The sequence below is a fragment of the Pan troglodytes genome, chromosome 2, assembly GCF_028858775.2.
Source record: "Pan troglodytes isolate AG18354 chromosome 2, NHGRI_mPanTro3-v2.0_pri, whole genome shotgun sequence".
In the NCBI taxonomy this organism is placed as follows: domain Eukaryota; kingdom Metazoa; phylum Chordata; class Mammalia; order Primates; family Hominidae; genus Pan; species Pan troglodytes.
The window spans coordinates 146,779,447-146,794,825 of record NC_086015.1 but is presented as its reverse complement, the minus strand read 5'-3'; the positions used below and the strand labels follow the sequence as shown (position 1 = coordinate 146,794,825).

General features: G+C 41.8%; 1 protein-coding gene across 1 annotated transcript in view; it reads left to right on the top strand.

Annotated features, from left to right (window-relative positions):
* The window catches only part of SLC9A9 (solute carrier family 9 member A9), a 582,779-nt gene that overhangs the window by 255,577 nt on the left and 311,823 nt on the right, over window positions 1-15,379 (top strand). The window contains exon 7 of the mRNA XM_001162912.4: window positions 13,162-13,300. Within this exon, the coding sequence (XP_001162912.2) occupies window positions 13,162-13,300 (139 nt within the window). The remainder of the gene's footprint in view (window positions 1-13,161; window positions 13,301-15,379) is intronic.

Sequence of the window (15,379 nt, the reverse complement as noted above, 5' to 3'; positions counted from 1 at the left end):
GCCTCTGACCTATTGTCCAACTCGATATGTAAAAACCATCCTCTTGGTACTTCCAGGCTGCTCCAGCATGCAGGGCCCTAGTTCCTGGCACCAAGCAATATATTGTGCTCCTCCATGGCATGGCTATGGCCTTGAGAGATGAACTGTTCATCCTTATATCTAGCCTCTGACTCTGTTTTAGTAACTACCTTTATTGCATGGACAAGACAGGTCTATTAATTGCTTGAGTTAGTAATACATCAGTTCTTACAAGCTGTATTGGCTTGAGATTCAAATATATGTTAAGGTCCATATTCTTATTCCAGATAAAGCCATGTCCTGAAGAGCTAATGCCAGAGAGGACTCCTCTATAGAATATACACTTCATGGCAACGCCTAGAAACATATAAGTTAAGAATATTACATAGAAGCAAAACTTCCTTTGATAAGATTTGCTGGCCTGCAGTTCCCATGCTTCACACATGACACTGAAATCTGTGGGAATGAGGCAACTACCTTTGTGAAATACATTAGTTTAAGAAGATAACTATGTGCTTTCCTTCCAAAGATAACTTGAACTGAAGTGAAATTATCTGCAACTCTAAGAAGATGGATACAGATTCTTAATTAAATTGAGCTGTGATGGGGGCCCAGATGCTCACTTAATTGCTAATAAATGGGAGATCAGGGAAGGGTCTAGGGGAATGAGTCTATCAGTGCAAATATTTTCCAGGAGTTGGCTTGTCACTAGGTGAAACTCCCTCAGGCTGTCTCAGGCAGCTGTTTATAATGGGAGTGGGGTTTATCTAATGTGAGAATGAAAGGCACCCAGATTAAGAAGGCAGCCCATTGTCTATGAAGACTCCTTTGACCCAGAGAGGAAACTAGCATTTTATTCAGCCACTCATCACAGTCCTCAGCACACAGCATTTATGAAACGCTGCAGGCTCCAATCCAAACAAGTGCCCTATGCTGATTCTTCTTTATCTCTATGTAGCATGTGGTGAGCTGTGAATTGGTGATCTTGCCATGAAAGCAAACTCCGTTGTTTTCATGGGTTTTTTTCCTTGACTGTTGCTAATCAGCAAGTCTACACAACTTTATTAAACACCCTCTGTTCACAAACACATTTTCCTTCAGGTGTAGCCACAGGATTTCTGTGGTATATCTACCTCGGTGTACCCTTCCCTGAAAGGCTGCTAGAAGTTCAGCTTTGTTAGATTTGCAAAACCATGGATCGTCCATGCTTAGTGAGTGTTAACAATTTACATGCATCCCCTTGTTTGATACTATCCCAGTAGCCTTCTGCTCTATAGGCCTTATTAAGAAAAAGATGAATTCAATATTTGATCAAACTCTAAGCCTATTGTTCCTTCTACCCCAAAAGATTCTTATAATGTTCTAATACACTAGTTGGAATTCCCAAATGCCTTTATATTATTAGAAGTAGAGCTTAGTTTTTATTTAGTTTCTTTTGAGCAAATGGTGAAAGATATAGCTAATGCAAATAGCAATAATAACAGCTAATATTTTTGGAGTGCTTTCCATGTTGTAGGTAGCATTTTAAGCACTATACACATATTAACATATTTAATCCCCACTCTATGAAGGAAACACAATTGTTATCACCATTTTCCAGGTGAAGATGCTGAGACAGATAAGTAGTTACTGTAAAGAGACAGTAGTCACCACTTGGAAAAACAGGACAAACTGCGTAGGATGGCAAACCTAAGTTGGTGTTGGTATGAATGCCAGGAGATATGGGATATAGTTTCATATTAAAACCCATTCAATATAGAGGAGAGAAATCTTGGCCTGTAAGTAGCACTAGGTTGTCCATTAAGAAATCTTGGCCTGTAAGTAGCCCTAGGTTGTCAGCAAAACTCCTCATATTGAAATAGATATTTTAACTGATGTAATTTTTTTTCTTGCAAATTAGTACTAGAAATCCTGAAATTTTCAACTTCCAAGAGTGGACTTTGCCTCAGTCTAGGAAGATGGGGTGTATGTTCGAGTTATTTCTCTGTGAGCACATTCCGGTGGTAGAGCCAGGCATTTCCACTCCCCAGTCACAGGCTTTCCCTTGGTGAGATCTGAATCTAATGATGCTCCATTTACCTGCAAGTTACCTCGGGCAAGTGATTTAACCTCCCTGAGTCTATTTATCTCTGAAATGAGAACAATACAGTCATGCATGTCTTAACAATAGGGATATATTCTAAGAAATGCTTTGTTAGGCTATTTTGTCATCATGCAGACATTATGGAGTGTACTTACACAAGTCTTCTAGATGGTATAACCTACTACACAGCTAGCTTATATGGTATAACCTATTTCTTCTAGGCTACAAACCTGTACAGTATGTTGTTATACTAATATTGTAGGCAGTTATAACCCAATGGTAAGTATTTCTGTATCTAAACGTAGAGAAGATACATTAAAAAAATACCATATTGTAATCTTACCAGACCACTGTTGTATATGCAGTCTGTTGTGGATTGAAATGTCATTATGCAGTGCATGGTTGTACTTTTTTCGTTAGATGATTGGAAGGATTAAATGAGGGGAAATTTTAAAAGTTACTTAATCTATCTAAACCATAATTTCCTTATCTATAATGGAAATAATAGTAGCACCTTCTTTGGGGTTTACTTTGAGGGTTAAAGAAGATAATGCTTATAAAAACGCTTAACATAGTGCTTGACACATAGTGAATGCTTCATAGAAATGAATACAGGGAATAGTATTTTGAGGGCTCAGTAAACATTGGAGAATTTGACCTCCTTCTCTATTTTCAACCGTGGGGATTAATATTTGGTCTTGCTTGCACCTGTTTATGATTATATTTTAATTTTAGCTGGATTTCCATCTTTGGTGGCTATTAACCTACTTTTCCATATCTTTTTATATCTATTATGACTAAAATTTCACATATCACAGCATTCTTTGGAGCTAAGATTTCATTAATGAGGATTAAAGAAATTGAAAAGTTGGAGAAAGGATAGAAATTCCCATTAGGCCATGAGAATTATTCTCTCTTTCTTAAATGAATAGGCTCACAGTAGTGGGATTCAAATTCCTATTTCTGCTTTAAAGAGAAATACAAAGAAAGAAAAAGAAATAAGAAGTGAATTTGCAAGTTGCTTTTATCTTTAGGACTATCTCAAATTCACTTTCCTCTCAATATTAGGTATAAGAGAAAATTTCTCAAAGCCCACAGACTAATTCAATTCTGACAACATGTTTCAAGCTAAATTGCAAAGTAATTTAAGATCTCCTTTCAAAGAAAATGCACATATAATTCATAACAAACCTCCTTTAACTCTTCTTCCCTTTTAACCAATTTTAAACTCAGAGGCCTCTTTGTCACCTTAAAAGTTGGAACTTAATGGACCAGAGCCACTTAGGAATCTGTCAAAGGCTTTATTCTGTGCTGAAATTTGTAACTGTTCTTGATGTCATCATCAACCTGGCTCCAACCTAAATCATCTGCATCCTCTATTGAAGTACTGCTCCTTACTGGCTGCGTGCTCAGACATTTCCAATGTCGGGATTTGGGTTAGCACAGGAAAGCCAAGTACCTTACTACCTTTCCTGCCAGGCCTGGAGGAAATTGGAAAATAGACAGCAAGTCAATGACCCTCAGGGTGGGAGGTTCCCTGAGGCCACATTATAACTCTCTAGGGCATGAATTTCCTCCACAGCACCCTGGCAAGTAACTCTTTTATTCTATGTTTAAAGCATCTCCAACTACAGAGAATTCACTACCCTTTTATAGTACCCATCCCATTTTCCATCAGATCTAAGAATTAGAAAATTTTGAAATAGAATATAAAGCTGGGAATCTGTCTTCCTATGATACGTTACTTTTGGACTATATCTTGTCTTCTGGAAATACAAAGAATGAATCCAGTCCTTCCTCTGCACAACCACCTTTCAAATACTCACTGCAGCTGTTTCTGCTAAATTAATCTATACTTTGAACTCCCATACTTCTCTCAATCTTTTTCTTCACTACTCTACTTTTTTTCCTGTGGTCTGCTGTTATTTGTCAGGTCTCGTTTAGGTGGTAGCATCCAGGCTGATGAGGACAGGCTTGGCTGCTGCAGCCTTTGAAGAGTGTCATGGGATCATTTTGTCTCCCACCCACCTTGCTCCACTGTAACTAACATAGACTTCACCTGGAATATTCCATCACACCCCTATCCTCTATCCCAACCCTCTAGTGCCTGCTCTTTCACCCTAGAAGAAAATCCTAACAATGTCCCGAAAGGCTCTATAAGACATGGCCCTGGCCCTGGCCCTGGCCCGGCTCCAGCCTGACTCCAGCCTGACTCCCACCACTGTCCTCCCCATCATTTCCCTCCAGCCATGCTGGCCTCCTTGTGGCTTCTCAGACCCACTGAACCAGCTTTGCTTCGGCGCCTAGAAAGCTCTCTCTTTATTTCATTCAGGACTCCACTTAATAATCTTTGTCAGAGAAGCCTTCCCTGACCATCCCAATCCTCTCTGTCCCATCCTCTCTTGCTGTTTTATTTTTCTTTTCAATCCTTGTCATTGAATTACACATTTATTTGCTTAGCTATTTATTATGTTTTCTTCTCCACTGAAATGTAAGGAACATGAGGTCAGGAGCTGTGTTTTGTTCCCTGCAGTACCTTCAGTGCTAAGAACAATGTCTGTACTTAATAGATGTTCAATAAATATTTGTGGATGGAATGAATCAATTAATTCAGCCTGAGATTGCATTATTCCCGAGGAAGCCATGATACACTAGCTTATCCTTCCCACGGAATTCCTCATGTATTTTTCTCTTGTGCCTGACATCAAAATGACAAGATGATATTCATCAAGGATTTGGAAAATCACTCTCTGGTATACATTTGGATTCTTAAGGAGCAGTCATTAAATGGTCCCTCAGAAGCAGAAAGAGTTAATTGATGTTCCCCCTCAAACACAGCTCTTGACTCTGCAGGGTCTTTGGCTCTTGGGAAGGTAAAACCCTATGGTTCTTATTCAAGCTCAGTGAACTTTGGCCAGGATCTCTTATTATTAAGAAGCAGCTCTTCTAACCTCCCAGGGTGCCTGGAATGCCCCCAATTTCTGAAGTCATTATGTTTTACAGCAGGTTCTCTTGACAGAGCTTCATTGGCCTTTGGCAGAACATAAGCCAGAATAATGGGCAGGCAGATGCCAGAACGAATTCCGATGTGTACACACAATTCTTGGCCCCATAAAAATCAATTCCTTATTCATAATTAAGCAACTTATCTGAGAAAGGGCAGGTTCATACAGTTATTAAAAGATAAATAATAGATAAGGATCCACTTCTTTTTTTTTAAGGCATAAAGAATTTTAAACACAAAATAGCACTGTAATTGTTTTTCATCTACTTGCTTCCTACCTGTGACACCCAGGCCCAACAAAACAGAGCAGCTTTTACACATTTTCGTTGCCCCTTTATGTTGTGTTGGTCCTTAAAATGTGTCTTGAAAAGCAGAATGACAAGGCAGCTGTAGATGTGGAGAAAAGAAACTAGAAGCACTCCCACATAAATATCACATGATGGTCTTGTGGGTCTTTTCCTGTTTACCAGATTGGGGTTAGGGACCATGGCTGAAAACAGAAGTTGCTAAATGGTTTCATACTAAAAAGAGCAGCAAGTCTCCCCAGCAGTTAGGATGCTCACCCCTCAGCTGGCTTAACTGGCATCAGAAGCAGCCTCATTTCCCCCGCCCCCACCCCATCCCCTTTGCCTCACATCTGTGTATGAAAGGGTGGGGAAGGAAAGGGGTTATCCCGGGGGAAAGTGCAGTGTTTTAGGTGTAAACTGTTATACTGTTATCCCTTCCCATGAAAGTTCTTCCTCTTCCCTAAGCCAAGGGGAAGGGGAGTCTACTGGAATCACCCGGAAAGGCTGGTGCCACCTGCAAGGACAGAGGCTGTGAGCTCATCCTGCAGTGTAGAACCTGCAGTGGAGCCAAAGCCCTCTCAAAGCAGAGCAAGGGAAGGGAGTTATTGGACGTGGCCCTCAGAGTGTGGGCTCACACAAAACACAGAGACCAGCGCCTCTTCTGGCCTAGAGATTTCTGAAAGCAGGAGTCAGCATGAGCAGAACCTGAAGGCTCTTGGGTTTGATGTGCCTTGAGAGTATGTGGGGTAAGCCCACCCAACCCAGTGTTCTATGGCCCATGGAAGGTACTCAGGGGAACCCCAGATTAAGGAGATTGGCGATGTTAGCCCAAAATATCTGTGACAGGTCTCAGTCAATTTAGAAAGTCTACTTTGACCAGGTTAAGGACACAACCATGACACAATCTCAGGAAGTCCTAATGACATGTGCCCACAGTGGTCAGGGTATAGCTTGCTCTTACACATTTTAGGGAGACATGAGTGTATAGTATGTGTAAGATGTACATTGGTTCAGTCCTGTAAAGAGGGAGAGCTGGAAGTGGGGCTTCCAAGTTAGAGGTAGGTAAGAGACAAAAGGTTGCATTCTTTTGAGTCCTTGATCAGCCTTCCACTGAATATACAATTTAGTCTGGCTCAGTGAAATCTGCATTTTTACATAAACTATAGGGCAGAAACAATCAGATATGCATTTGTCTCAGGTGAGGCTCAGAGGGATGACTTTGAGTTCTGTCTGTCCTTTGTCCACAAGGAATTTCCTTTCACCTCCTAAGGGGTGACAGGCACTGAGCTGCCCAAGTGGCTACTGACCCAACCCAAGGAAATAGGCTGGAAGTGTATAGACCTGGAAGATCTTGTGGCAGCTGTGAAGGGGTTCTCAGCAAAATGGAGGTGCCATCATGCCAACAGAGGTCTCTAAGAGAGGGACAAAGCAGCAAAAAGACTGAGGCCAGGCCGGGACCCTACACACCGCTGACAAGCAGTTACGCCCATAAAGAGGAGAGCTGGGCTCCCCAGCCCTCCTCCAGGCTTCCATCACCAGCAGGCACTGGCACCAGGTGTGAGGAGGTGGAGCATGCTGCCTTCCCTCCTTTCCAGTCATCCTGCTGCTGCTCTAGAATATTCTGCAGGGACAACAGGAATCCACCTTTGAAGATTTAGGTTTTAAGTTGGGCTGCACTAAGTTTTAATAACTGAAAGGAACTCAATAATGGGATTTGACCAAGATATCATTAATGGAACTACTTACCCAGCACAAAGGGGGATTTGATATAGTACAGCTGGAAGCAGTGATTGGAAAAAAGATCCATTTCATATTTATGTATGTTCCAACTAATCAAGAACTTTTCAATGAACTGGTGCCAATAATTTTTTTGTTAGGGATTACATATTTGGCAGAGAAAATGGAAGGTTCTTTTGTATATCTTTGGCTACAGTAATCGTTTTCTCATTTTTTCTGTAATGACTAAATTAATAGAAATCCTGCAAGAGATACAATATGTTCACTTCATATGTTCTTTTCATAAGCTTTCAAGCGACATTGATTTCATGTTAACAAAGGGAGTGAGGCTGGACTGAGGCTGGAGAAGCGGGCTGTTCTAATTGGCATGGGCACCCAGGAGGGTGAGTAGGCTGTGGGATTTGAGAGGACTGGTCAGGGAGAGCGTCCTGTGGAACCAGGGCCGCCAGGAGCTTGAGGTGGCTGGGTAGTTTCTGTGGGTAACTGTGCGGCAAAGTATCTCAGCAGCCCCAGTAAAGAATAACAGGGGAAGGTGGTGTTGGAAACTAGGAGACCTTGAGGAAGAGTATCATGATCAGGAGAGAGATGACTCCATAAGGCCACAGTGGAAGGGCAGCCAGAGCCACAGAGGGGAGGGCATTGTTGTGGTGCCATCTATATAATATTTTTCATACCTATTATTTTATGTTCACTATCAGCAGCATTTCTCACTCACAACATCTCTTCTTCCTCCTCTTTTTCTTCCTTCTTCTCCCCCTCCTCCTTCTTCTTCATTACTAGCATTTATTGAGCACTTTACTATGTGCCACACACCATTCTGCACAAAACAAATTCATATGATCAGATGATCCCTGCCACCCAAAGATGGTAGGCCTGGGACAGTCAGAGTGGGAGAGACAGGTGGTAAAATCTTAGTTCTGTTTGGATAGAGGTTTTGATTGAACGTTGTTTGAAATGCTTGTTTTAGAACTAAATGAAGCACTCAGAGAGAGAGGTGATTTATTTAAGAAATGCTTATCTAGTTCTTACTGGGTGAGACACACCATTTCAAATGCTTTATAAACATTAATCCATTTAATTCTCATAGCAACCCAGTGTGGTTGGTACTATTATTGTCATCATCATTTTATAGAAACTGAGATAAAGGTGGTTTCAATAACTTGCTCAAGGTCACATAGGCAGTAAGTGGCAGTAAGCTGAGACTTACACCCAGAACTCAGGTTCAGATTCTATGCTCTTAACACTGCCTAAGCTATCAGACCCATTCCTTGCAGGAGCATCATATAGAAGAAAAGATGAATTGTAGAGAAACACTGAAGTCTGAATAATGTCTGTGAATGTGAAATGATACAGTAAGCAAAATGATCCTTATTCATGTTGCTTTCATCAAAGAATTTAGGATACTTCATACATTTCAAAATTTTTGAATAAAAGATGCTGCACACATTTATTTTTGAGTATAGGTCCAATACACTGTCATCAAACTAATTTTGCTGAATAATCTATTGTTGAACAGAATGAATCAATATCCTGGACTTATTTCCAATTTATTTATTTTTAAATTTTAATTTATATATATTTTTATTTATTTATTTTGAGAAAAGATCTTGCTCTGTCACCCAGGCTAGGGTGCAGTGGCCCAGTCACAGCTCACTACAGCCTCAACCTTCCCTGCTCAAGCAACCGTCCCACCTCAGCCTCCTGAGTAGCCGGGACTACAGGCACGTACCATCACACCCAGCTAATTTTTGTACTTTTTTTAGAGATGGGGTTTTGCCATGTTGCCTGGGCTGGTCTCACACTCCCGTACTCAAGCAATCCAAATCCACCCACCTCGGCCTCCCAAAATGCTGGGATTACAGGAGCGAGCCACCCTGCCCAGCCTGGCTTCTGCTTCTTTTGCCTCATTTCTTACTAGAAGCCAGAGGACTTGCTTATAGAACATCCCCCACTAAACTTGAAGAGATGCAACTCAAGCTGAGTCTCCTGGCCTATTCTTGTCCCTGGAGCAGACCCCTGCCCACACAGCTGAGGGCACTCCTTCCCTCCTTGATCCACTGAGCCAAGAGCTTCATGAAATACATGAGAACATTTTAGCCCCACTCCTATGGCCATTTCTCTGCGGTACCTGCCTGGTACTTTCCTTCCTGGACACCCTGTTGTTCTTATGCAAAAGTAACTAGTTCAGCCCCAGCAACCTCAGAGCTTGGTGTGCCCTGACGGCAGTCACACCCCATTTGCCCATAGTTGTAACTGACCACTCTGTTGTTATTGTGAGACTTGTGGAAGTTCTCAGCAGAATGATGATGATGACGGTGAAGATAAATAACATTCACTGAGTATTTATTTTGAGTGTACATATAAGTACTCAAGGAACGACTTAATCCACAAGATATATCTAAGAGTTTTAAATGTATCTCATATCCTCGCAACATTTCTAGGGGATAAATACTATTATTATCTCCATTTTACAGATGAGGTAACTGATTCTGAATATGCAGTAACTTGCCCAAGGCCATATAGCCAATAAGTATCAGATCTTGGGCTCAAATTAAGAGGCACAGGTGTCAGTTTCAAGATTAGATTGATACCCATGAAAGTACCCACAATATGACTGTGCATAGTCAATGTCTGCTAAAAAATCTTGTGGGTGGTGATTTGCTTCAAGAGATAACGAGCTTTTGCAAGCCTCCTTCCTTCATGCTTTTCTTTCTTTCTTCCTTTCTACTTTCCAGTTGTCCCACACCTTCATTCCGTCAGCCTTTTTATACCCTGCCATGTGCCAAACAACAGGCTGTGTCCTGGGCATCCAAAGAGAAGCAAGACCGAGTCCAGTCTCAGCAAAGCTAGGCAGGAAAGCAGGATTTCCTGAGAAGTTCTGAGTCTCACCTGCTGGTGGGCCAGGAGAGACGGTGCTGTTGCCCTAGTCAACATACTCTGGCTTATGCTTGTGTACAGGAAGGTGCTGCCCATGTTCCATCCCGGGCATGAAAATAAATGTTCTAGTACCTGAACTCCTGTTGTCCTTATAGTTAGCATCACACTGTCACTCAACTATCCTGATGTGGGTTTGTGTTTCCCCACAACATGATCGCCTTTTTAAAGGGAGAAACAAGAAATCTACATTGTGAACTTAGTAGCTGTGTGATCTTAGTTTCTCTGATTTTTAGTTTATGTCTTTTATGCAAAGAAAGAAAGAGAAAGGAAGGAAAGACAAAAGGAGAGAAAGAAGGAAGGAAGGGAGGGAGGGAAGGTAGGAAAGAAGGAAGGAAGGAAGGAGAGAGAAAAGGATAAGGAGAGAGAACAAAACATGCCTTGCTTACTTCACAGAGCTATTATAGGATCAAATAAAGCTATACTGTAGGCACAAGAGGGCTAAATATTATGTAAATGTGAGGGCTTTAGTATATTCTCACCATGGAACTTAAGGTTCTGAGTAATGCTGCCTCACCCATCTTTACCCCACCACACATGCCCACATAGGTGCAGCCATGTCTTGCAATTGCCCTGAACTCACCTGCCTCCTTGCCTTTCTTTACACTCTTTCCACTGCCTGGAATACTCTCTCCCCATCTCTGTCTGATGACATGCTACCTTGCTCAAATGCCACCTCCTTTATTCTAAAATAGTACCCCTTTTCTCCTTTGTACCATTAAATGTTGTGTATTTCTCACAAAATCACACTTAACACTGGGACTACAGCTATTTGTCATTTACATCTTAGGCTTCCCTGCCGAGGTATGCTTTGCATATGTCAGGTGTTTGATAAGATGTTTATTGGATCAAATCCTGCTTCCCTTCTCTATGCTCTTCCCTGCCTGCCTCCCACTTCCTATACCTATTAAATATGTCACTTGTCACATGGCAGGCACCTAGTGCATATGTCTGTGGAGCTTTAGGGCCAGCAAATTCAATGGACAATCTCCATAGGTCAAGGATAATTAAGCCTTTCCCTTCAGTTAAGTCAAATATCACAGGAAGGGTACAAAGTTTGGCGAACAAAGTGATCATACCCTGTTGAGTGGGAAGGAAGAGAACATTTCCCAAAGTACAGACTACAGATCAGTGGGCATACCCAGATGATTTTAGGTGACATACAGGTGAACTTTCTTTTTCTAAAATACCTATTTTTACATATATTAAAAAGAAATATAATTAGCACATCGAACTTATGATTTCATAGATATTCTTTAATAAAATCTCCTGAATTTGAATAAAAATGATTTAAAGAAAAACGTACATAAATAATGGTACAGGGTATGGCCAAATGATGTGATGGGAGTGCTCAGAATTCCAGAAGCACCAGGCCAGGGAAACACTTCTGGAAGTTATGGAGGTGGAGAGAAGAATAAAGCCGTGCTTGTTCTATGGGTCAGATCTACTAGTGGCAACCACGGGTTAATAGAATTACTTCTAAAGCTGTGCTACTGTGCAAAAACCTTTGTTTGAAGGGCAGAATGCAAATGGAATGCTTTCTCATCACTATTGTTTCTTCACTGGAAGGAAGAAACATGCTGGAGAATGTCAACTCAAACACATCAAGCATCACAGCCTTGGGCACCAGGTTTCCTAACAACCAGTGGAGTTTTACACCTTTTCCCAGGACTTGCAGATACAAAGGACCCAGATGCGGGTTTACTTTTCCTTTTTTCCTGCAAAGCACAACACTTTACAAAAAAGAAAAACACTTCAAAGGCAGTCCTTTTCTCGCATACATTTCAAGGCTTCACTCAAGATCCACATTCATCTTCCTTATCCAATTACAGGATCAAAGCAGAAGTGTTTGGCCTACTTTGGGGGTTTAAAGACATCCAGGAAAAAACTAAGACCATTTAAAACTACCTTTTCTGATGCCACACATCTTCCTGTAGAAGAATTGGAGTTGGTTCCCCTTGCTCTCTCTTAAGTCATCTCTGGATACCAAAAGTCAGGTCAGAGAGCTAACATGCTCTAATCATCGACAACATAAAAGATTCAGTTACATCTCCGTAAAATCCAATCTAATCTCAGTCAATGTGTCTAGTGTACTTTTGCTCTCCACACTGCTACTTTTGGAGTTTCTTCCAAAACCCACTGCTAAACTCTTGATTTTTCCTGATTAGTTTTTAAAATCCTGTATTAAAATAAAAACTGCAAAAAAAAAAATCTGAAATGTCATTTCATTAGTCTCCCTAAAGCTAGTCGATCTAGCACATATGTTCATTTTAATGCTCAATATGGAGTTCATATTTCCTAAAATAGGACATGCCTTATCCTTCATATTCACACTCTGGGATCTGAGGCCCTGGTTTTAAAAAAAAAAATAGCTTATATGACATCCTCAATAATATTTAAGTGAACAGACTGCCTATTGGTGGACTGATTTTTCTCTATGGAAATAAATCTGTTGGCAGCCGCCAGAATTGGGGTATAAAAGATGACCTTGGGCAGCTGTTGCCATTTGTTTTGGTGGGAAAAAGAGGGTTTTGTCTCTCCCTGGGGGTTAGTACTGTGATGTTCTGAGCACCATCAGTGCTCTGTTTCTGAAGGGTTACACTGGAGAGGAGGAATGCTTTGTGGTTTATGACAAGATCATGGCAGAATATTTTGTGCACACGGTGATTTGTATCACCCATTTGTGCACAGGCCATAAAAGTGCACTTTTTATCAGGAACATTTGTGAATATATAACAGCACTGAAGACATATGGCCACTAAATAATTCACAGTTATCTATCTTCTCAGCAGATTCCTTATATACCTACCATGTTTTAATGCCTAGTTTGCTCAGAAACAATATTCTTTATGACCCTTCCAATATAAAAATGTTTACTGACTGGCAGCAATATATGGATCCCATGGGATGGGGCTATAAGGAAGCAGAAAGATTTCTGCATTCTCCAACTCTCCCCTTCTGTATCTGTTTTCCCCTAACTCTTCCAACCAGCACCCAACATTACAGGAAAAGATACCTCTCCCCAAAGTGGGTGCGAAATCCTATCTGGGCTATGAGATGAAAGTCACTAACTAACCTCCACCCTCTTCTCTTTTCAGTTCTATATCCATTTACAGTCCTAAGGAGAATCCAAATGCATTTGACGCCGCAGCATTCTTCCAGTCTGTGGGGAATTTCCTGGGAATCTTCGCTGGCTCATTTGCAATGGGGTCTGCGTATGCCATCATCACAGCACTGATATCCTTTGTCTGTATGTGGAAAGCTGGGACTGTCAAGAACAGTCAATATCCATGGAATACTTCTGATGATGGACAACCTCCAGGCCCATAAAAGGCTAGATAGTCTGGTCCAAGTTTCATATGGCACCACTGGTGCCATCTTGGTTCTCAGTCACCCCTGGAGGCATAGGTTGGTACCAGTGGCAGAGGGGCCCAAGCTCTCTTCTTGCCCAAGGTCAGTTCTAATGCTATTGACACTATCTGATCCTAGGACATCAACAGCCTTAAATAAATATCACCTAGGAAAATTAGTGAACAGGAGCCATCAGGATTGGCCTTACTAGGGTCAAGAGGGAGAACTGAAGATCCAGGGTCAAGAATAAGACAATTGATTAAGGGTGATAAATTGGGTATGATCTGCCTCTTTTTCAGGCTTATTCAATCACTAGCTTATAGGGTAGCTCAAGCCAGAGGTCACTGTGGGTCTAAACAAGCATCTACAGCTACTTTATAGAAGGGAACCTGCAAGCAATGCTGAAATGATATGTGTGCCATAGCTGAGCAATCATGTCATTTGATTCCTTTTTGTTGTTGTTAGGAAGTTGGGATGATAGATGGAGTTTCTAGAGAATCTGAGCCAAAGAAAGAAGCTGGTCTGGTGGGCTGCTCACTTAGAACATTCAGATAGGGCAAAAGTAAGTCGGAGTAGAGGAGGAAGGCCAGAAGGCCAATGTCAAGTATAAGGGTTAGGTGGAGCCACAGAAGAGAGGTAGAACAGAAGATCTAGGGCCAAAGACCTCAGGGGAAGGAGAAGGAAGAAGTGTGCCAGAGGGGTGAAGGCCCCAGGCAAAGAGAAGGCAAAATATTGGGGGCCTTTTTCTATGGGGTCTCGCCCAGACATTCACTGAGCAGCTGCTAAAATGCTTCATTCTACTGGGGGTATCTAAGAAGAGTCAGGAGATGTGTAAAACAAGGACCCTGCCCTCAGTGAGTGACAGGCTTAGAAAGATGAGCTCTACATTAAGACTGGGATAGAAAGTGAGTGCCAGAGCCGCATCGAAGTTATCACACTGTAAACACTCAAACTGGGACGAGGCTGTTGTGTCTGGAATAGTATAATACACTTGGCCAACTTTATGATTCTGGAAAATAATTTGAAAAGCAGTATTTATAAGCAGAGTGGGTTTTGGGCATGGCCTGGAAGATAGAATGGGAGCAAAGGCTGAGCAGTCGGTGATTCAGGAGGCGAAGACTAGCATTCACTAAGGTATGGCAGTGGGACCAATGTGGCATCTGGAAGACATGCCTGGGAGGACCAGAGGGCTCCAGCTAGTGAGAAATGGAGGATGAGGGGACTCAGGAGGGATGGAGTCAGCTTGTGGAATATCTTGAAGTGGTATTTCAAAGAGTCTGAGTCTCTTTCTCTCGTCCACAATTAGCTGCCAAAGGTTTCTGCTCAGGAGAGTGACACACTGACAGTCCTGTTTTTAAAATACAGATGAGGAACTGGAACAAAGGATGAATCAGAGGAAGGAGACTAGAATCAAGGGAAACTGTGATGATGAACTGCGGGGGAAGCATCAGGAAGGGGACTGATATTTAGAAGGAAAAATCTCTAAGACTTAGTGATTGGCTGGCTATTGGAGATAAAGAAAAGGAGACAGTCAAAGGCTACTCCAAAGTTTCATCCGGAGAACCTTGTAACATGGCATCTCCATTGACAGAAATAAAGTCAGTCAGAAGAGGTAGTGCTGGTTTCCAACAAGAAAAAATGACCTACCCAGTACTTATGCTATGACAGGCCGCCTACGACGTGTTTTCCATGAGTGTCTCATCTAACCTTCACAATGATCCTATCACCAGATGCTATTTTTATTGGATGTGAAGCTTAGAAAGGGTAAGCTGTTGCCCAAGTCATGCAGCCAGCAAGTAAACCCAGACAGTGAGAACCAAGAGGCCGAACATGCTCTCATCACTGCTCCCTATTGCCTCTTAATTCTTAGTTGGAGCTGTGTGGAGGCCAGGTGTTGTTTAGAGTAGAGTAACAGCAACAAGGATAGGAACATTTTGTGAGTGTCTAGCACGTGCCAGAGCCTTT